Below are 21,051 nucleotides of genomic sequence, written 5' to 3'. Positions count from 1 at the left end.
AGCCTTGTACCAAAACATATTTTAACAGTTTTTTTTTACAAATTTTGAATGGTATAGAAGAATTAAATTCTAGTAAAAATTGAGTTTTAGTTAGAATTAGATTAAATTTTAATATGTAGAATAAATTAATAAAATTATAGAATTGAATTGAAATTTAATACTTAAAATATTAATTAAATGAATTAAAATTTTATAATAAATAATTTTATTTTTTATTAATATAATATTATATTTAAATAATAAATATAATTATTTATTAAATTATGCAAAATAATTAAAATTTCGTATTTTTTAACTAAATTTTTTTCCAACTAAAACTTATTCACTTCTTTAAAAAAAGCAAAAATTAGATTAATCTAATAATATTAAATTAAAAAATATTGTTATTAATTAAAAAAATAAATAATATTCTATGGTTAATTTTAACGACAAACCAACAACAAAAAATAAATATAAGCTATCAAAAACTAACATGTTGAGTGGTCTAATGATATAATAAATAAAAAAAAATTAGTTATTAACAATAAATTATAGCAACTAATTAATGTTATTAAAATAAAACAAAATTATGCTATTTTTTGAAGTTAAACTCCAAAGTGGTCCGTGAGATTCACAAAATGCACCAATTTAGTCCCTGACTTTCTAATTGTACTAATTAAGTCCTCCAGATTGAAAAAAATGCATCAACGTGGTCCCCCTCATATTTTCGGTCATATTCTTTGCCGGCGGGAGTGACGTGGCGAATGAGTGCCACGCTAGAGTGTCTAACGGTTAGTTGATGTGGCAATTGAAAGTTTAAATCCCAATTTGGTCCCTGATCCCTTTTTAAACCCCAACTCAGAAGTAGCGCAGCACTTCTTCGTCTTCATCGTCATCTTCTTCTTCTTCCTTTTTCCCCACACTCTTCAAACGCATCCTCCATCCCCTTCTCCACCTCCACCTCTTGTTCCTCTTCATTCCCACCTAAACTAAACCGCACTCACTCTTCTCTTTTTTCTTATTATTTTTTTAATGATGTCTGAATCTCTTCTCTGCGTCTTAACCGAGGACCTCCTCGTCTGAGTCCTTCACCACCTCCACTCTGACGCCGACCGAAAATCATGGCGACTCATCTACAAGCACCTGAACCGGGTTGAATCCCACACCCAAACAACCATTCGGATCCTCCGGATCGAGTTCCTGCTCGCTCTGCTCCACAAATTCCGTAAACATTCAAGAACTTGACCTCTTCCTCTGCTCGCGGATCGATGACGGAGCTGTCAAGGTTATGCTGAGTTAGGGATTGCCTGGTTGGACTCGGGGGCTTAAGATGTTGGTGCTGAGTCGAGCCACCAGTTTGGGCCACTCAAGTCTGGAACAGCTGGTTCGTACGTGTCCCTTGTTGGAGGCCGTTGACGTGTCGCATTGTTGGGCTTTCGGTGACAGAGTGGCTGCGGCCATTTCGTGCGGCACGAGGTTGAGGGAGGTGAACATGGACGAGTGCTTGGGTGTCACTAATATTGGGTTGGCCAGGATTGTTGTTGGCTGCAGCAGATTAGAGCACCTCAGCTTGAAGTGGTGCTTTGAGATTTCTAATCTTGGCGTTGACCTTCTTTACAATGAGTATGAGAATGAGCAGGGAAGAAGAAGATGATGATGATGAAAATGAAGAAGTGCTGTGCTACTTCTAAGTTAGGGTTTAAAAATGGATCAGAGACCAAATTGGGGCTTAAACTTTCAATTGCCACATCAACCGACCACTTTGGGGTTTAACTCCTATTTTTTGCTAGTGTCATGATGACATAACTTCATGAAATGTTCAGACATAGCAAACTGACAAATGCTTGGTGTTATTAATCTAAGTTAAACACATAAAATTTATACGTATAGATTTTTTTTAGATCTACATAGTAGACCTTCCAAAAAAAAGTATATATTATATTAAGTGAGTTGAAGAAAAGAAAAGAGAATGAAGGTGGTGAGAGAAGAGAGAGTGTGTGTTGAAAGATGGGAGGCGTTGAGCGAAAGGGAGTGAGGAAAGTTAAAAAGAAGTAATTAGATTATAAGGATATTTTAATTTAAACATTTTAAATTTTAAGTGAAATCCCAATGGAATGGAATTTCAAATCAAACTTATTTAGGTTGAAATTGATTTTGAAAGAAAAAAATGAAATTGAATTGATTCTATCTAAACTAATTTAATTATTTTTGTTTCAAATACTGAAATTGAATTCTAAGAAATTTTCAAATATCCTGTAAAATCATAACAATAGAAATGTTTGAAAGCAATGAATGGGGTGATCGAAAGTGAGCATAAGCTGGAGAGGAGAAACACGTTGAGGAAGCCGGCGATGTTGGTGAAAGTAATAAGGGGGAGAGAGTGGGAACGGGTGCATCAAGGGTTAAAGAGGGTTTGAAAGGGTTTAAAATTTCGTTTAGGGATAAGGTTGTAGGGGGTTCTAACCCAAAACCTTTGGTAGTGGATAAGACTTTAGATGGGGACGACCTTGCGGTTGTAAAAGGAGGACAGAGTGATTTAGATCCTTCTCGTGTGATTTTCAACGATGAAGAGCAACGGGCATTGTCAGAACCTTATGATGGCTCATTTGTTATTAAGGTCCTAAAAAGGCATGTTAACTAGACTGCGATGATCCATAGGCTTAGAAAGTATATGACATGTTCGTGGTGGATATGAACTCATGAATACCAGGTATGGTTATTTTTTTTAATGAAGTGTGATTTGCTTCAAGACACGGAGAAGATTTTGTTAGGGGGTCCTTGGAAGTTAAGAGACCATTATCTGGCTGTTAAACTATGGACTACATCGTTTCACCCTCGCAAAGAGACTTTTGGTTTAATTAACCTTAATATTGGTGCATATCTCCAAATTAAACATATGGTATTATCATGAGAGAGCCATGAAAAGAATTGTATGGCCATAGATATTCCTATGAAGGTTGATTTGGCAACTAAGGAAGCAGAACGTATGAAGTTTGAACGTGTCTGTGTGTAAATTGACTTGGGTCGTCCGTTAGTATCAGAGGTAATTATTGATGATCACAAATACCAAATTGAAAACAAAAATATGAATCTCCTATGCAATTGTTGCAAGTGCTTCGGATATGATCGTGTGTCTTGTCCGAGAGTTACTAATAGTGGATCACAGGTCTCACATGAAGGTTAGGATTCTCAACCAGCAGTGGTGATTCAGGCCAAGGAAGATAAAAATTAAAAAAAAATTTTGAAAATCAAAATGAGAAGGAGAAATTCTCAGAAATTGATTTAGAAAATCAATTTGTTCTTGAAAAAGAAAAAACTTCTAAAGTGGAGAGCATTGGAAAGATGAATTTTCCCATGAACGTTGCATGGGAGTAAAGTAGTGAAAGCAGATTCATGCATGAGATTTTGTATGGGATTAATAAAGAAATGAAAGCTAATAATGATGATGATTAGACCCAAATGCTTTGAAAGAAAAAAACAAAAAATAGAGTTGGAAGAACATAGTACATGTAAATTCTGATAAATTAGTAAATAATTAACTAATAAATTAATTATTAATCAAATAAATTATAAAATAGAATTTTATGATTTAGTGAGGTAGAACTAATTAAAATAAGAATTTTGACACTAATTTTAAAGAATTTGTCCCAAATTTAGACCGAACAGACTTAACCGACTGAACTGAAGCCAAGTGGGTCCAAGCTCACTCACCTAACCCTTATATAAGGCTTGCCAACAGCCTTCTTTCTTCTTCATTCTCCATTTTACGCTGCAAGAAGAAGCAAAACCTAAAGCTTTACTCCCTTTCAAATTTCAATCCATCATAACTTTCAATCCGGAGCTCCGATTGACGAGCTGTTAGCGACCACGCGTTTTCTCAAAATTTTCTACAAAACTCACTGAACAATTTGGTAAGAAACTTTGTTGTTGTACCCAGCTTTTCTTTCCTATTCAGATTTTGTTTTGGGTTAATGGGTATTGAGGATTTTGATGTTTTGATGTATTAGATTGAATTAACTTGAGGAAATTGATGGGTTTTGTCAAAATAATTCATGGGTAAGGTAAAAAAAACTCTAAACCCTTGTGGTTATCCAATTATGTGAATCCTAGTTATTAATTTGGTGAATTTCATGGAATTAGATTGAGTTTATGCTAAATTGGAGATTTAATCGGTGAATTGGAATGCTTGAAATCAAGCTTTGGTGGCTGGACCTTGTAGCACTTGATTCGGAACCTTGGAGGTTTGAATTGAGGAGTTTGAGTTTGGGGAAAAATTCGCCAAGGTATAGTTTTGGTTTCTTGTATTTAATATATAATGTCTTGTGAAAACTTAGGCTAGTTGACCGTAGGTTAGGTTAAACCCGGATGACTTGTTAAAGTTTAATGAATTCGTAAAACTATGGAGTTGAATATGTTAATGTGTTGCTGAATTATTGAGTAATGATGAGGTTTGAGTTTGATTGTAAATGATGATGATGTTATATTGATGATTTATGAGTATTGTTGCTTTGGTTATGATTGTGTGGGTTAGAGTTGATGAAATTGAGTGTTGAAGTATTGTGGAATGAAAGAAATGGTTATGGAATTGTTTTCAGTGTATTTAATATTGTTTTGGGTTGTGAAACTTGGTTTGGAAATGAAAATTTAAAAACTAAAGGTTTTGAACTTTTTTGGTAAAAGCATATTTTTAATGAATTTCGGCGGTCCATAACCTGAGTCTCGGATATTGAATTTGAGTGAATTTTGATTCAAATTGAAGATAGTTTTAAAAGCTTTAAGATGGTATAAACTTTGTGAAAAACGGAATTTCATAGAGGAAGTTATGGACGTCGAAAGTTATGTGTAAAAACTAAATTTTCGAAGTTGTAGGAAAAACTAGAAACTCTGTTTAAGGTCTATTAGTTAGGTTTTAGGTTACGGAGTAAGGACTAGTGAGTGGGAGAAGATAGAATTAGTGTCAAATGAGTTGAGGAAGGGGATGCTTGATTTGATAGGAAAGCTGAGAGTAATGAGGATTTGTAGTTTAAAGAGATATACCGGCTAGTAGGCAGTGGTGTTGTCCACTTGCACCGGGTATGGGATAAGGAAGAAGAATTATGATAAATGAATTTAATTATGGAATTTGAATGAATGTATGTTTGAGATCTTAGGCAGTAGCAAGAATGGTGGTTCGTCCCGCTTGCTTCAGGTTAGTGATTATGACGCCTAGGTAGTAGCAGTAGTAGTGAATTATTCTGCTTGTTCCAGGTTGAGTTTTAAAACACCCGCTTGGGTAGTAGCCGCAGTAGTGGTTATTCCACTGGCTCTGGGTTAAGCGGGTAGTAATAAGGGAGTTGTAGCTCAAACCCACTTGCTCTGCAATGGGTGTTTCAATCCATAGTTAGCTATCAGGACGTATCGGGTTGGCTATATAACTGACAGATGATATTATCAACCATATGGCAGGCATTCATCATATGCATTTGTCTATTTTGCTTGGGTTTGCATTTCTTGGGATTGCCTAATTGATAATCAATGCTTACCTGCTATATTTACTACCTGCTGTAATTGTATTCTACTTGTGTTTGCCATTGTCTATTTGCTTGTCTGCGAGGTTCCACTAGAGTTGGAGGTTTTGGAGAAAAGTAGACGACGGAGGGTTTCCGTTAGAGTTTAGTTAAGAGTTAGAACCTTAGATGACCTACCCTATTTAAGGTCTACAATTTATTACCTTTAAGTTTATAATCTGAGTGTCCGTATTCTAGGATTGCCTCTGACTTTCCCGGAACTTTATTTATTATATATGTGGGCACCTTAACCATACTGAAAACCCTCGATTCTCATCCCATACAATATTGTTATTTTTCAGATGCAGGTAGAGATTTACCTCGAGAGCGTCTGGAGTTTCCTCTGTAAGCGAGGTTGGTTATTTTGGGATTACTGTATTTTATTTTATGCTTTGTATATATGTATATAGATTCTCCACCTTTATATTTTGTATTTTGTCCCTATTAGAACTTGACTTGGAGAAACAGGTGTTTTATCTTATATTTGGAGTTACTCTTTTAGGTTATATATATGTATATGTATATATTTATTTTGTCTGGTTCTAGTTTCGCGAGTCGAGTTAGAAGCCTTGTTATATGTATCTTTGGAATTCTTCTCTCATATTTATCGCTTACACGAGTGACACAATTTTCTGTTTAACACTTTACTTAATTTTTTTTTCACAGGCTTCTAGTTAAATTTTTTTTCAACTATTATTATATATTTTTTTACTTTTAGAATTTGTAATACCTTGTCACCTCAATTTTATGACTTAAGTATAAGATTTTATGTGATAAAGTATTACAGTACATATAATGAGCCACAGCATAAAAAACCTAATAAAAATAAAACAAAAACTCCTACAGGTTTTTATATTAGAAAAAATGTCAACGCTGATCCAAATTACTTAAAGTAAGGAAGTAAGGTTTTTTTAAAGGGACCTGTGATAGTATTTTATATAAAGGAAGGGACTGTAAGACTATATATATATATATGTTTTGATTTATTATGGAACATATTAAAAGTGAATCAAACGTATTGTTTGATTTTTTAATAAGAAAATTTTTGTAAGGTAAAAATAAGCAAACAGTAACTAAGTAGTGAAAATTATGGTCAATAATTTGATTAATAAATAATTTTATTATCAGCTAAACAATTAATCATCAAACTTTTGACGATATCACAGATTGTTAAAAGTAAAAAATTACGTGCATCAACTAAAAGTTTATATGAAGTACCTACAACTAATAGATATGTATTATTACAACCATATGATATTTTTAAAACCAAACCACTATCCGCAAAACACCCTTACCATGAAAAACCTATACCTATGAAAATAATAGCCTTAGAGAAAAAAATGGTACCTATAAAAATAATGGCCTTAGAGAAAAAATGGTTTAAAATAGATCGAAAGACCCTTTATAAAACAGTATTCCCAAATACCTTTCATTATCCACCCGTGAATATCCAAAAGACCCAAATTTTCTATGAGTTCATTCTAGTTGAAGCAAGATCAATTGAACTAACCCACAATAAAGACCCAACCACCAAAAACGTAATATACTCGAAAATCAAAATCATCAAGGTAATAACTCTGTAAAAATAAAAAAAAATCTCTCTTTGACTGCAAAAGTTTTACTAAAAAATTTGAGCCATAAAATTATTCCTATTATGATTATATAAATGCATAGTAGTTTATCCTGTACTTATCTTCGAACCCACATTCATGGTTCATATGGTTCTACAAGAAAATTTTTCTACAATTTTTTAAGTGGTTCAAAGTATGGTTACGAAAATTCGGACCAATAGAAGCTATTTTTTTTTTGAAGAAGGCTAACCTGACTTATGAATACTTTAAAAATAAGACCTTATTTTCAGATGGATACAAACTAATCTCCTTCATACCCACTATGAGGATGTGCTGGATAATGACGAAAATATGACTCAGCAGTATATAAAGACATTCTTAGTGTATAATATTTATTTCAAAACATAAAAATAAAATAGTAGAATAAATTTGATCACAACCTAATCAGTAAAAAGATCATTAATAATTGGATGACTATATCTCAAAAAAAATCAGACCCCAAGCCATAGTTCAGGGTTTGATAAAATGTCATATGAAAAAGAGACTCATTTTCTAACATACAAAAAATAAATGATGGCTGCTCTTGCAACGAATACCTTAAAAAAATTAAAAATCTTTAAAAGTAATAAAATCAGTCCCATCAAAAGAAGATGAAAAAGTTTAGTCTAATCCAGAATTATACATATTAGATACTCAAGACCCATTTGAACGTTAAAAAAATATTGTAATAAAAGAGGTAATCCCTCTACAAATAGAGAGGGAGAGAAAATATTAAAGCATTTGCTTTTACACACACAATCTCTTATGTTAAATAATATATAAAGTTTTTGTTGTAGTTTTTGTATTTTTAACAATCATCTTTATATTTTTTTGAAGTTTCTGTATTGCAATACAAGTTTGTTTTTCATTTATATTGTGAGTATTATTAGATAATAATTATCATAATTAGTTCAATAAATATTACTATGTTGTTAATATTGCTTTTGTTTAATTTATACCTTATTAATATAAATTTTTACTTGATTAAGAGTATATATATATATATATATATATATATATATATATAAAGAGAATATGGGACAAGCCCATTATTCTCTTTACTTTTCGTTCCAATTCTGAGGCTGCGTTTGTTTATTTATGAGAACAGTATATGATAAGACACTGAGAATAAGATATAAAAGACAGAGACAATAAAATATTGTGTTCTTATATTCTGTTTAGTGATAAACTAGAACAAATTATGAAAATCTAATTTATTTTTATTTTTTTCATTAAAAAAATTTAAGATGAAAAATATAATAATAAAAAATATAATTATGAAAAATTAACAAGAATAATTAAAAAAATAAAAATAAATTATTCAGAACTCTATCCTGATTGGTTGGGAAATCTTGTCTTTCTTGACTCACAAGTTATTCAGAACTGCCCGAAGCTGACGTTTATTCCAGCAAGCATCCGATCCCTTTGCAATTTGACATCTTTGTCAATCGGCGTTTGCCCAAAGCTATCTAATAGCTCTTGTTCTGAAAATTGATCACATTCGGTTATGTTACTCTGATTGGCTTTATCCATACTTTCGGATCAATAGAGAAGGTGATATAGTGGATCCTGTCTATTACTTTTTCTTTCTTTCCAATCATGGTTTGAAAATTCAGATCTTTTAGAGTTATCTAATTAGAGAAGATTTCAAGGATTTTGAAACAAAATTAAGCATTTTCGTATGGCTGCTCAAAACTCTACTATTCCTGTTTTATTCTCTCTATTCTATTTCATCCCATTATCCATTATGAAATTGTTCATGTGTGACTCATTGATTTTCTCCCTCACATGTTCTACTTCAGGACTAAAAATAACAAGGATGAAGCCAAAAACTCTTACCTTCACTCTTCTCAGCAATTGGTAGTCTATTCCATTTAAACTTGACATCTTTGATGTCTGCAACTGAAAACTATGTTATGTTTTATTTTCAAGAGTTTAAAGGACCAGAGATTCAATTGTTGGATCTTGAAATTGAAATGCTTGCTACAGGTAGTGCCTGAAGACTCCAATGACTTTTCTTCCGGCTGCATTTAAAATCAATTTTAGGATAAATTTCACAAAAATGATGTCACTATACATTGTTAAGAGATTTGTGTTGCTCCAAATTTTGCATGATTCCTTAATTTCCGTCTTGTTTTTTTGCTCTCTTTTTCCAAGTCAATGTTTGAAAAAGTGCATTTTGAGGGACCCTTACCATTGCTAGAAAGATTTGAAGGGCTAAGAAAGAAGCAAATACAAATGTAGCTTTAACTCGGACTCCATTATATTAGTTCCCATCTTTTCGTTTCTTTTATTATGTTTTCTGCCCTTAGAAAAAGCCTTGCAATTGAGTGGCCGTAGCTTATTCTGTTTGGCTCTTGAAATGCTCCAATTCTATTGTTCCGGTTTTTTATTAAATGGTTGTTTTCCATTCTGTTGCCGTTGCAGTTTTAAAATAATAAAATGTGATCTTAAACAAGAGAATGTGTACTGTTCAGCCATCTTTTGTTAGAAATTTGAGTCATGTAATTTCCTTGGATGATACTAAACCTGTGTTTTTTATCTGACTTTAAACCAAGGATTTGGACATGCTTGTGTTTGTGTGTGTGTGTGTTTGCATTGTTTTGAATTCCTGCAGATTCTAACCAGCTCTGGAAGAACCAGTATTAGTATTAGTGTATTACCAAGATATAACTTGTTCAAATACCAATTAAGATGAAGCACAATCCCTTTATGATATGATAAAAAAGTTCACGTCACAAGTTCACTATTACGAGTAGAATAAACATCCTAATTGGTCCCTAATAAATTCCAGATCAGACACTTTAATCTTTCAATATTTGTATTACTTTAAAAGTCTCCGATAATTACTCTCATCAAACATATTAATCTCTTTATTGCTTTCGAATAAAAGTTTTAATATACGAGCAAGATAAATAAATTTTTAATAAATTTTATTATAAAATAATTAAGTTACAAAAATATATCATTATTAGACATATTAGTCTCCCTTCAAAATAGAAAAATCAATCCGTTGAGTAACTTTCAAAGACTTCTAAAGTAATAAAAATTTGTTGGAGATCAAAATGTCTAATCCAAAATTCAACCAATTTAGACATTTACTCTATTTTTTAAACAAAAGTATTGGCTAAATGGTTATAGTAAGGCCCCATGATTCTTGCAACATTTTTTATCCAACAGAAAACTGTCATAATACTATTTCTTTACAAAATGAAAATGATTTTCGGGTAAATAATTATTAATAATCCGAGAAGAAAAAATTGAAATAATTGTCGAAATGAAAGATACGTAACACCAATTTGGTCCTACAAAAGTTTAGTGACATCTATATGGGTGCGCACTCAAGTGATTCTACATCTACTGTCATGTAATTTACATCTTAATCTGAATCTGATACAAGTCATCCTAACTAATCAATGGCTCAAAGCCTCAGACTCAATTTAAAGTTCTGAAAACAATCTAGCTGCTTCTAATGATCATTTCTCATTCACAAGAGAACTTTTCCAACAACTTCTGTAGCATCGTGACCAGTATTTAGCATTCCAAGGAGGGAGCTTGTGAAACACCCTATATCTTCACCAGAAGGGTGACAACATCAAAGATAGCAAGAGTCCTGAAAATGCATCCCAAACCCCCATCAAACATGAAGATAATTAAAGGCAAAAAAGGAGGATATGAATTGCATATAACAGTATGCCTAATACAGCTTTTGTTAGATGAGCATACCGCCCTAAAACTGTAACATAGTAACACTAATAGTGTCTTGATAGATGCAATGTCAAATGCCATGAATCATGATACCTTCACAAACTATTCACCATTGTATGCTTTTTTTTATATGTGTGGCATTTTTTTTCCGATATACATATATCTCATTTACATACAAACAAGTTCTATTTTGTTGGTAATAATAAAAACGTAAATTCCCACCCCCCCCCCCCCAAAAAAAAAAAAAAGAAACTTACATTGGTAAATATATATTTATTTTATTTATTTAAAAAAATAATCCAGACCAACCAATCACTGGCTTAGACAATATTACATACAACATCCATATGTTTATTAAACTATACAATAAACTCTCTTATACCTTAAGTTTATATGACACTTGGTACCCCTATAACACTAACCACTCTTATAAACAGAACATTAACTTCCTCAAAGGGAAGCTCAAACCATAAGAATAAAAAGTTAAGGAGCAATGTATCTAATATCATCTAACCTCAGGGATAATCATTTTAAGACTCTTGGTGGAAAGAAAAATGGGAGAAATTACCTCCAATAGCCAACATGGTTTGAACCTTCAATGCTGTTGTTCCACTCCAAGCATATCCTAATCATTAAACAAAATCAGGTTGAGAAATTCTTAATAAAGGTAGAGCAAAATGAAATTGTAAGTTCTAACCTCTTGCAAAACAATTAGTGGTAGTGTTGACACCATTCCTGCAAATACAAGCAAAAGACTTGTCCAAACTTTGAAACCCACACAACCCTCCACTGTCTTCACAGTTCCTACAATCATCAGTGTCATAGGAATAATTATACACCAATGATATCCCAAACTTCCATTTCATAGGGTCTCCTTGATCCACAAACTCATACACTGAGGCATAAGAGGAGCATTGAAGCTTAGGAAGATCCAAACCTAAACCTGCATTGGCCTCATAATCATAGACACAACAAGTGTTGATTGGTGCATGTTGTGGCAAACCAATGCCATTCACTCCTTTACAAGAATACAACCCTCTACAAACTCTTGTACCTGAGCCTGTGTCGCACAAATCTTCCTTTGGGTCAAAAACTGGAGAAGTTGTGGAGCAACCAAGGAGAACAAAGATGTTCTCTTTGCCAAGGCTAAAAGGGCTTCCACTATCAATGCCAAAGCTACCAGAGTTTTGCATTGAGGAACAGTTTGACATAAAAGGGTCATTGACCATGATGGTGTTACTAGGGTAGTCTATGGAGGAAATGGTGTAGGTGCCAGTCCTAGTTGAGAACAAAAGGGTTCCATGGTTGCAGCTTATGAAGCTTGAAAATGCAGGGTGGCCACAACCATAACCAGTTCCAAAGGGGTATTTGACTGGTATTGTGCCACATGTGGTTTGACATGTGGTGTTGTTGACAGAGATTATTGGTAAGGCAGCATTAGCATAGGAATTTTGAAGGAAGAAAAGAAAGAGAGAAATGGTTAGAGAAAGTGACATTGGTGAGGGTTTTGAAGGGTTGAAGTAAGGTTTTGGTGTTGGTAAAGTGATGTGAACAAGGGTCTTCTTTGGAGTGGTTTTGTTGCTTTTTCTTTTTCTTGGTCTTTTTGACTTTTAGTTGTTCCAATGGATGCTCTAAGGTACTGTTTGTTTTGAATGTAGATAACAACTATCAAGAACAGTGTCCAGTTTTTTTATTCTTAAAAAGAAGGGACTGAAGGGTAGGTTAAGTAATAAATTAGGTGGGAAATAGCTAGCAAGCTATCAAGTATGGACACTTTTTTTTTTATTTATTTCAGACACGACATTTATCCACACTCTTTGACACGCGTGTCTAACTATATTTTAATATAAAAAAAAATTTTGGAGGTTAATTTTTTTTATATGAAAAAAATACTGGTGTTTTTATTGAAAATTGGAGATGTGTGAATTTTTTAGGTGAGAAGTCAATACATGAGGGGCGTGTTGCAACACGTGGGGAGCGTGTTGGATATGTGGCAGCATTCTGACCAACACGTGGGAGCGTGTTGCACCACGTGGGGGTGTGTTGGACAATATCCACAATACTGTAAAACACTTCAAATATCAATATTCAACTAAAACACCATCTCTCTTTTCATATTAAAAATAATTTATGCATTTTTAGACACTTTTATATATACCTAAATATCATCACATGTCAAGGTATCCAACTTTATTGTTAATGTATATTCTTGAAATGAATTTAAAAATAATATATATAATTAAAAAAACATTAAAAATAATTAAAAAATTTATTTATATCTTAATATTAATAAAATATCAAAATATCATTATAATTTATCTAAAAAATACTTTATATTTTATATATATATTGTACTCTCATATTTCATAATAATTTTAAATTCGCGTGTCGACGTGTCTCATGTGGTGTCATGTCCCGTGTCCATGTATCATAGCAAATAAATACAAATGTTACTCAAGAACTAACATATAAAAAAGTTTTTAAATGTATCCAAAATATTTCAGTTATTTTAACTATTGATTTTAATTAATATATATTATATATATTTTTTATAATTGAGATCAACAGTTAAAATTGATTTTAATTAATATATATTATATATATTTTTTATAATTGAGATCACCAGTTAAAATGTATATCTCATACAGTTAAAATTCTTCCTAACATATATTTCAAGGGCAGAGCCGCAGACATATTTTTAATTTATTTATTTATTTTGAAATAAAATTTTAAATAATATTAAGGGTAAAGTATATTTTTTGTCCCTAAAGTTTGGCAAAAGTTTCAAAAACACCCTTAAGTTTTATTTTGTTTCAATTTTGTCCCAGAAGTTTTCGATTTGCATCAAATATACCCCCAACGGCTAAATTTTTTCAAAAAAATTAAGACCAATCTAATAATAATGCATGAAAATGATGCTTGATTTGCTTGTGTTGAAAGTTGTTCTTATGAAATTGTTGTTGAATTAGTCTTAAATTTTTTGAAAAATTAGCCGCTAAGGGTATATTTGATGCAAATCGAAAACTTCTAGGACAAAATTAAAACAAAATAAAACTTAGGAATATTTTTAAAACTTTTGTCAAACTTCAGGGACAAAAAATATACTTTACCCTAATATTAAATAAAAAATTGATTTTTCCTAAGAAGAGAAGGCTTTTATTAACTAAATTACTAATACAACTATCCGTCTATCACCCATGCACACAAAATCTAAAGAGTTATGACTTATGTATGTGATGTTTTATTTTTCCAAGAGGATAATAACCCTTGGATATAGGAGGATCCCGGAGACCCCTACCGAAGAGAAATCCGATGGTGAATGTGTGTCCTTTTTTGGTGATTTTAAAAAATAACACAAAATGGTAAATAATCCCCCCCTTCTTCTCTTCTCCCCCGCGGGGAAGGGGCCTCGTGACAAAACTAAAAAGTAAAAAGAACTAACCTTCAAACTCAGAATGCATTAACATTTCAAGAAACACATCATCACATTGAACTACTTTATACACAAAATATATAGTTTATATATATTTACAATTTTAGACATCCCCTCCCTTGCTACCCCCAACAAGACAAAATGGCCCCAATACAGACACCAAAAAAGAAGGCCTCCTGGATGGATAGATAATTAGATATTAGATACATCATATTCTGTAAGATTGGAATAAAGGGTGCATGGAAATCAGGAAGGAGACCACTTTCCAACAGCAAGCCATTGAATGTTTAAAGATTTCTTTCATGTGGTTCAAGCCAAGGAAAGCCCAAGAAATCAAACACCTCCTTCTCCGTATCAAATTTCAAACTTGCAATACCTTTTGCACCCTGCAAAACAAATTTGCATCAGAAGTCAACCTTGCAAATGAGGATGCAATTGTTAGAACCGAAAAGGGGTGAAGGAATCGAAGCCATACCCGTTTGCCTCCAGAACCTTGAGTAGCTGGAAACAAGCCTGTATCATCAAGCCGAAATCCTTTAGATTCAGCAAGCAGTCTCAACCTGCATCAAGCACGAGGGGAAAAAGCACATTATTCGTATGATATAGAAACACAATCTGCACAAAAACGCCAAAACTTCAGAAATGGAAAGTTATCTGCAAGGAGAAGCATGCATACCTCCTATTTAATACGTCGTTTCCTGTCCAAGCTATTAGTCCAAAAGCATATATGTCTCTTGGGTAGACCTGCCAAAACATTAAAATCAATAGTGTAAACTTGAGACGTTTAAAGTTTGCATACACTTATAGTTGGCTAAGCAACAAAGCATAACCAGCAACAGGATAGAAGACAATACCCCATGTTTAATTTGTAACTACTAAATATTTAACAAAAATTTAGAAATTGAAGACAATACTAAAGTTTGAATAGTCATTCTAGACCAAAAAAAAAAAAAGCCATGGCATGGCATGGCAGCAGCACATATGCAACAACAAATAACAGAATGACAAATTCTGGAAAAACCACAATGTTTTGACACTCATGAGCCTCCATCAGAGAATACACGAAAAGATGCCATAAATTACCTTTAAATCAATTCTGTGTCGCAACTCCCGTCCAGGATAAGTGCAAAAGCCAAAGTAAGTGTCAACACCAGAGTCAGTACCCTGTTCACATAGTGAAATGTTAACAAAGAAACTGAGTAACAGACATAAAGAAACATGTAACATATATGAAAACAGAAAATTATCAGATTTATTTTTATGTAGATCTAGAGTCTAGACATAATTATTTTAAGATTCTAGAAAAGATTTCACCAGCCTATCTGGTTGTGTATCATAATTTAGGGGGTGAAATCAGGACAAGCAGCCTGTCAAAGGCCTTGGGCCTGGCCTGATAAAAAAGAATTGCAGGCCTAGAATCATGCTAAAGCCTATTTGTTTTAAAAGGTCAAGCTTAGGCTTGTCAAGGGGTCTGCAAAACTTGTCAGGCCTGTTTGAAATTTTTGTATGCATATATTGTTTTCACCAAATTACCGAAAAAAAAAGGAAAATATATTGTTTTCACCAAAATGTTATGAATGAGGTTTGAAATCAAAACCTTTATGTTAAACACTTGACTACCAAATCTCTTTAATACATATATAATTCTTTGCTATTTGTATCTCATTAGTTGTTAGGCCCTTTCACATTTTTAGAACAATTTAGATTTTTTTCATTTGTTAAAAAGCTCGTTAACAGGCTTCAGGCCAGGTCAAGTATTCAAACAGGCCAAGCTCGGGCATTTAGAAAAGCCTCTAGCAAGCTACAGGCCCAGCTCTGGCCAAATAGCTGCAATATAGGCTGTTAGCAGTAAATTCTGACCTATTTCCATCCCTAAATTCATCTCAAACAAATATCATATTTTCCCTCTTTCCTCTTTATCTTTGCAAAGTTGTTCACTTTCAAAATTCATGTACTTTTAAGGTATAAAAATCACACACATACACACACACACACACAAAAAGAAGTTGAGATGTAAATAGCTCAACTCCCAATTTACAGCTGAAGAAACACTTTGTTTTTTGTTTTCTTGATGTAGAAGAAAACTTAATTTCCCTATATTCAATCATATATATACAACCCCCCTCCCCCCCCCCCCCTCCCCCAAAAAATTAAAAAATAAAACAAACACACACACACTCTAAAAAAAAAAAAGATATACTTCCTGTGTTGTGAAAGAAAGCTTAAATCTACCAAACTAAATTCCCATTTGTAGACAACAAATAATGCAGACATTACCTCTTCGCTATGAGTACTGAAAACTAAATCCTCTCTCAGGAAATCAATATCCTTTAAACACTGTACAAACTTTGGCAAAAATCCTTTGTGACTGCAAGCCATAAACATATCTACTGAGTCTCTAAATATAAATAAAGAGGTTTATGCATGCAAAATGAAAGAGTAGTGCAGAATTTCACTCAAATCAAATTCTCCTTTTCATGTAGAGAGTAATGTTTATCTTTCTCCACAAATGAACTAAAAAATAGCATGACTTAAACTAACTATTTAAAAGTTCAGAACAAACTATTCAAGCAGTAAAGAAAAAGTGTGTTCAAATTTAAACCAAACTTATATGAAGTAAAAGGAATGCTAGCCCCACCTTTGTCCATCAGGATGTGTTATAATAACATCAATGTCACCACAAGTAGCCTTCCCACGCCTATATGATCCTCCACAAACAATAATAACCTAAACAATATGATCACCATAACCAAGTTTTGGATATCATGCTTCAATTCAAAATGAGGGACCATCAAAAAATCTTATATCAGTCTGTATGAGTATATAGGAATTATCTGCAAACTCCGCGTGTGTCTCATACTCAGTCAAGTAAAAGAATTTTAATGCTCACCCCAGGCAAAACTTCCTCCCCAACTTTCTGCAAAATGCGCTCCATCTCTTGAACCTATCAGATCAAAAAGAGTATAAAATACTGTTTAAAAGTTATTTTTTATTCTTTTCTTTCGGAATCGAAAGTAGCATCAGACCTCATGGCGTGGAATTCGTTGCCTGATATCATCAAAGTATTTCAACCCTAACTTTTGTGCATTTGTAAGTGAATCATCATTCCTTAGATCATCTAATGTACGGTGTCCTTTCTCATACAATTTCAGTGCTGTGGCAGGACCAATACCCCATACTTCTCCAAATAAGGATATTGTCCGCACCTATGATTAAATAAGGTTAAAGAAGAGAAGGCAGCATGCTCAATAAAATGCCAAAGATATACATGTTATTATTATATTTAAGAATATCTGGCATGGCCTTTTAGTCTATTACACATGCACTATATATATACCCAAACAAATAAAGCACACATTAGACAGAACAGAAGTCAAAACCACAATTAGCTGAGAAGACTGAACTAAAGCATAATTCAAGAAATTGTAACCAATCATAATTACAGACTTCAGTAACAGGATGGTTAGTTATAAAATATCGCATGAAAAATTTGTGCGTGAAAATGTTTGCATATAATTATTTTGAAATAAATAAATAAATAATGAGATGATAATATATTAAATATGTAATCAAACAAGGATCATGAATAAAAATAAATATGGAAGATCAAGCTTAAAATACAATGAATTCTGCATACAATTTTTTTCAGGGATCACAAAATAACCTGAGTCTGCAGTTAAAATACCTTCTCATCAGTTTCAAAGTGTTCCAGTTTGGATAACTTCCCAGTAGTTATTATCTCCTGAACCTGCACATATTAAAACCAAATGCTTGAGCTTATTACTTGACCAACAATAAAAGAACGTCGATATTACCACATTAATACTGAATTTGTCTTCTTAGATGGTTCACCAAAATAACTAGACAAAATATACTTCTTTATTCCAACAATAATAAATAGCATCTGGTAGAATATCACGTAAGAGAATATCACGACTGATAAAAAAATCATATGCTAGATGATATTTTTCCATTAGAGATTGCTTGCATCTGAACAAGGAAAATTTAGTGGGAAAGAGCAACAACAAAGTTATTGCACTATAAGATAGCAGCCACTTTATCCGGACAAAATGTGTAGTCAAGTATCACTTACATGATCTTTCATTGATTTTCCAATAGAAGGCAGGTCTTTGATCTGGTCTGTGCTTTCAATTTTAAACGGCAACTTCTCAATCACTGCAATAGCCTTGTAATAGCTGAAGGATCTCCGATCATCACCCAGTGCTTTCAAAATCATTAAAACGACAAACAAGAACTTCAGAATAACAGAAGTTAAATAAGATAATAACCTGTAGAATTTATATGACCACATCTCACCTCTATATATGTTAACAAGTTTTCCAAATATCTCTGTTATATTCTTGTTGAGGTCAGGTGGACAGTATGGCAAGGACGACTGCAATGCCCTCCCATTGTTAGAACAGTTTCAACAGGAACAAAGAAACATAAAATGTATAATGTCTTCATCAGCATTTGCATTATTATCCATTTTGTCAACAGGCAGGAAAGTGCATGCATATTTTGAAAAAAATATTAGCACTGGCTCTTAAGCCAAAATTATGGAATTTTAATTTGTTAGAACTAAGAAGGTCATTTTAACTTAAAGAGCTATTACATGAAAGTTCTGAATATATTTTAATGAAATAATCTAGAAATGCAGACTTTTAGATCTTACTGCCTCACTTTCGGACTCAAGACTTTGACGTCTTGTGTTTGCATAATTAAAACTGTCAACTTCAGCAGGACTGCTTGTCGTGCTTGTGGACAAAAGTGGAGCATTTTCTGTTTTATTTTCATTACTTTTGAGATCTGCAACCTTTGTTTCTTCAGAAGATAACTTGATCTTTTTACTCGGTGATTGCTGAGAATCACTTGACAAGTTTCCATAAGTTGGCTTAGGGTTCAAAGGCTTATGAGGAATATCTGCACTTTGAGGATCCAACTTCAGCTCATACATGTCCTCAGATAGTTTTTCCCCAGATTTCAAGCTGTCCTCCAGCCATTGGTAAAGGATAACTTTCTGCAGCAAGCATCATTAACCCTTAAAATTAAAGATGACAAATTCCTCATTCTAACAGAAGCATAGTAAGCTATGCTCTTTAATTGTGATTGCAATGCAACAACAAACCATTATGTCCCAATGTCATACACAACATCAAGGTAATACATTTAAAAATAAATAAATAAATAAATAAATAAATAAATAAACAAAAGGAGTCCAGCTGAAAACATGAGTAAGCCCTTCAAATAATCAGAAGTTTACTTGGTCCTTCGAATATGCATTTGACATCAAATTGATCATCAATTTATATATTACTAAATTGGTCAAATTAGTCGCAAAGATATATCAGACATCTAATTGTCTCTTCACTATCAATTTGTTACATTTCTCCATAAAATTAGACCTCAAAAACACAAAATTGGTCCTTGATGAACAGAAAATGAATTATTAAAGAACCATTTTGATGCTGCTGACACAAATGAGCATCAATGCGTTGTCCCACGTACATTTGGAGGGCCATATTGAGTGATAAGTGTTCACTCCACGGTCCACTCAATCACTATATTCACATGGTCCCATTGAAACTACAGTAAACTCAAACCACTTGCTGTAACTTACATGTAATTAAAAAAAATGAAAAGGTTAAAATAGCTAACCCCTTTAAAACGTGACAAACGCTCCTTGTCCAGTTCTTTGAGAAGAGTATGAGAATCCATTGCAAAAACATGAGTGACCCGTCTGGAGAGGCGCTCCTCAATTACACCACCCATTTGCACCAACCTCTGCTTCCAAATCTATGAAAAAGAAAAGAAACAAACACACTTTGCCATTGAAAATGGGGGATGATTGAAACATGGAAAGTAGGGTTTTCCAAGATGAGGATTTTGGGGTTGTAAATTACCTGCAACCGACGTGGTTGGACTCCTTTGGGGACGAAGAAAACCACCATTCCTGAAAACATTCCATCAGGTTCTGACTCGGAGGAAGGGCTTCGCTTCTTCTTTGGTTTTGTTTTTGGCGCCATTTTTGCATGCGGTGTTGGCTTGTTCGGTGGTGTTTGTTTTTGTGTTATTTGTCTTTCGTCTTCTAGCTTCTTCAAGACGCCATGAACTTGAGAGTGTGAATGAGTTGGGAGTTTGGGGATGTTATTTGGGTGCAACTCATATATCAGCATTTGGTGCAACCTCATACTTGTTGTTCTACTACTCGACACGTGGATTTCCTTTTTCAAATTTTTTTTCCATGTGGTATTAAGATGGGCCAATCGCCAAAAGCCCAGCCCCATTTGTGCCGATTTCAATACACTGAGAAAAATAAAATTTAAAATCTCAGACCCATTGTTTTTGAAAAAAAAAAGAAAGAAAGAAAAACTAAACCAGTAGAAAAAGTAAATAATTATTTTGATGTAAATAAAGATTCATACTACACATTCATGTAAAATATATATCCAAGTTATCCAAGTTAGCTCAAACTCAAATTCACTCACGCATTAATGAAGCGTGATTCCACGCACCAAAGACATACGAAATGTCTCGTTGCTTCATTCGAGTTTCATTATGAAAAAACGTTATTTCTTCTTCAACACGAAATTACTACACGAAACCGCTCATTCTCTTCGAATCTCTCTCAAAATCACTCAAACTTCACTCATATTTTCTACGAAAACCACTAGTGGAGAAGAATCGTGAGAAGATTTCGCAAGGAACAAGCAAAAACGAACGAAAATAGCAACAAAGATTGACAAAGATATGAGAAAAACTACTGTTCATTTGA

General features: G+C 33.1%; 2 protein-coding genes and 1 long non-coding RNA gene across 4 annotated transcripts; 1 reads left to right on the top strand and 2 right to left on the bottom strand.

The window, feature by feature from the left end:
• The first annotated feature begins 8,583 nt into the window (after window positions 1-8,583).
• On the top strand, window positions 8,584-9,592 carry LOC140184570 (uncharacterized). Its single transcript, XR_011881640.1, has 2 exons — window positions 8,584-8,689; window positions 8,938-9,592. It is a non-coding gene; the product is annotated as an uncharacterized lncRNA (long non-coding RNA).
• Window positions 9,593-10,433: 841 nt separating this feature from the next.
• On the bottom strand, window positions 10,434-12,474 carry LOC112801053 (uncharacterized). The gene is made up of 3 exons (XM_025843580.3): window positions 11,541-12,474; window positions 11,412-11,468; window positions 10,434-10,748 (listed from the first exon to the last, which is right to left on the bottom strand). The coding sequence occupies exons 1-3, from the start codon at window positions 12,337-12,339 to the stop codon at window positions 10,711-10,713; spliced, it is 894 nt and encodes a 297-aa protein (XP_025699365.1). The 5' UTR covers window positions 12,340-12,474; the 3' UTR covers window positions 10,434-10,710.
• Window positions 12,475-14,281: 1,807 nt separating this feature from the next.
• LOC112801052 (DNA polymerase lambda) lies at window positions 14,282-20,578 on the bottom strand. Of its 2 annotated transcripts, XM_025843578.2 has the most exons (14): window positions 20,180-20,578; window positions 19,935-20,072; window positions 18,952-19,296; window positions 18,594-18,672; window positions 18,370-18,500; window positions 17,962-18,024; window positions 17,303-17,482; window positions 17,167-17,220; window positions 16,915-17,003; window positions 16,554-16,644; window positions 15,360-15,440; window positions 14,953-15,020; window positions 14,752-14,836; window positions 14,282-14,662 (listed from the first exon to the last, which is right to left on the bottom strand). In XM_025843578.2, the coding sequence occupies exons 1-14, from the start codon at window positions 20,561-20,563 to the stop codon at window positions 14,564-14,566; spliced, it is 1,887 nt and encodes a 628-aa protein (XP_025699363.1). In that variant the 5' UTR covers window positions 20,564-20,578; the 3' UTR covers window positions 14,282-14,563. The 2 variants fall into 2 exon arrangements, 1 of the variants encoding a protein (XP_025699363.1); XR_003201719.2 differs by lacking the exon at window positions 16,554-16,644.
• Window positions 20,579-21,051: the final 473 nt, after the last annotated feature.

Source organism: Arachis hypogaea, chromosome 5 (genome assembly GCF_003086295.3).
Source record: "Arachis hypogaea cultivar Tifrunner chromosome 5, arahy.Tifrunner.gnm2.J5K5, whole genome shotgun sequence".
NCBI lineage: Eukaryota > Viridiplantae > Streptophyta > Magnoliopsida > Fabales > Fabaceae > Arachis > Arachis hypogaea.
This window is presented reverse-complemented; position numbering and strand designations above follow the sequence as displayed.

Bases quoted from the DNA above. Each gene is read 5' to 3' on its own strand.
- LOC112801052 (XM_025843578.2), bottom strand. From the start codon at position 20,563: ATGGGGCTGGGCTTTTGGCGATTGGCCCATCTTAATACCACATGGAAA. The intron at 18,501-18,593 runs GTGAGATGTGGT...TGATTTTGAAAG, and splicing joins ACTTGTTAACATATATAGAG to CACTGGGTGATGATCGGAGA. The intron at 17,004-17,166 runs GTGAGCATTAAA...CATATTGTTTAG, and splicing joins GGGAGGAAGTTTTGCCTGGG to GTTATTATTGTTTGTGGAGG.
- LOC112801053 (XM_025843580.3), bottom strand. From the start codon at position 12,339: ATGTCACTTTCTCTAACCATTTCTCTCTTTCTTTTCTTCCTTCAAAAT. The intron at 11,469-11,540 runs GTTAGAACTTAC...TTTAATGATTAG, and splicing joins CACTAATTGTTTTGCAAGAG to GATATGCTTGGAGTGGAACA. The intron at 10,749-11,411 runs GTAATTTCTCCC...ATGCATTTTCAG, and splicing joins AACCATGTTGGCTATTGGAG to GACTCTTGCTATCTTTGATG.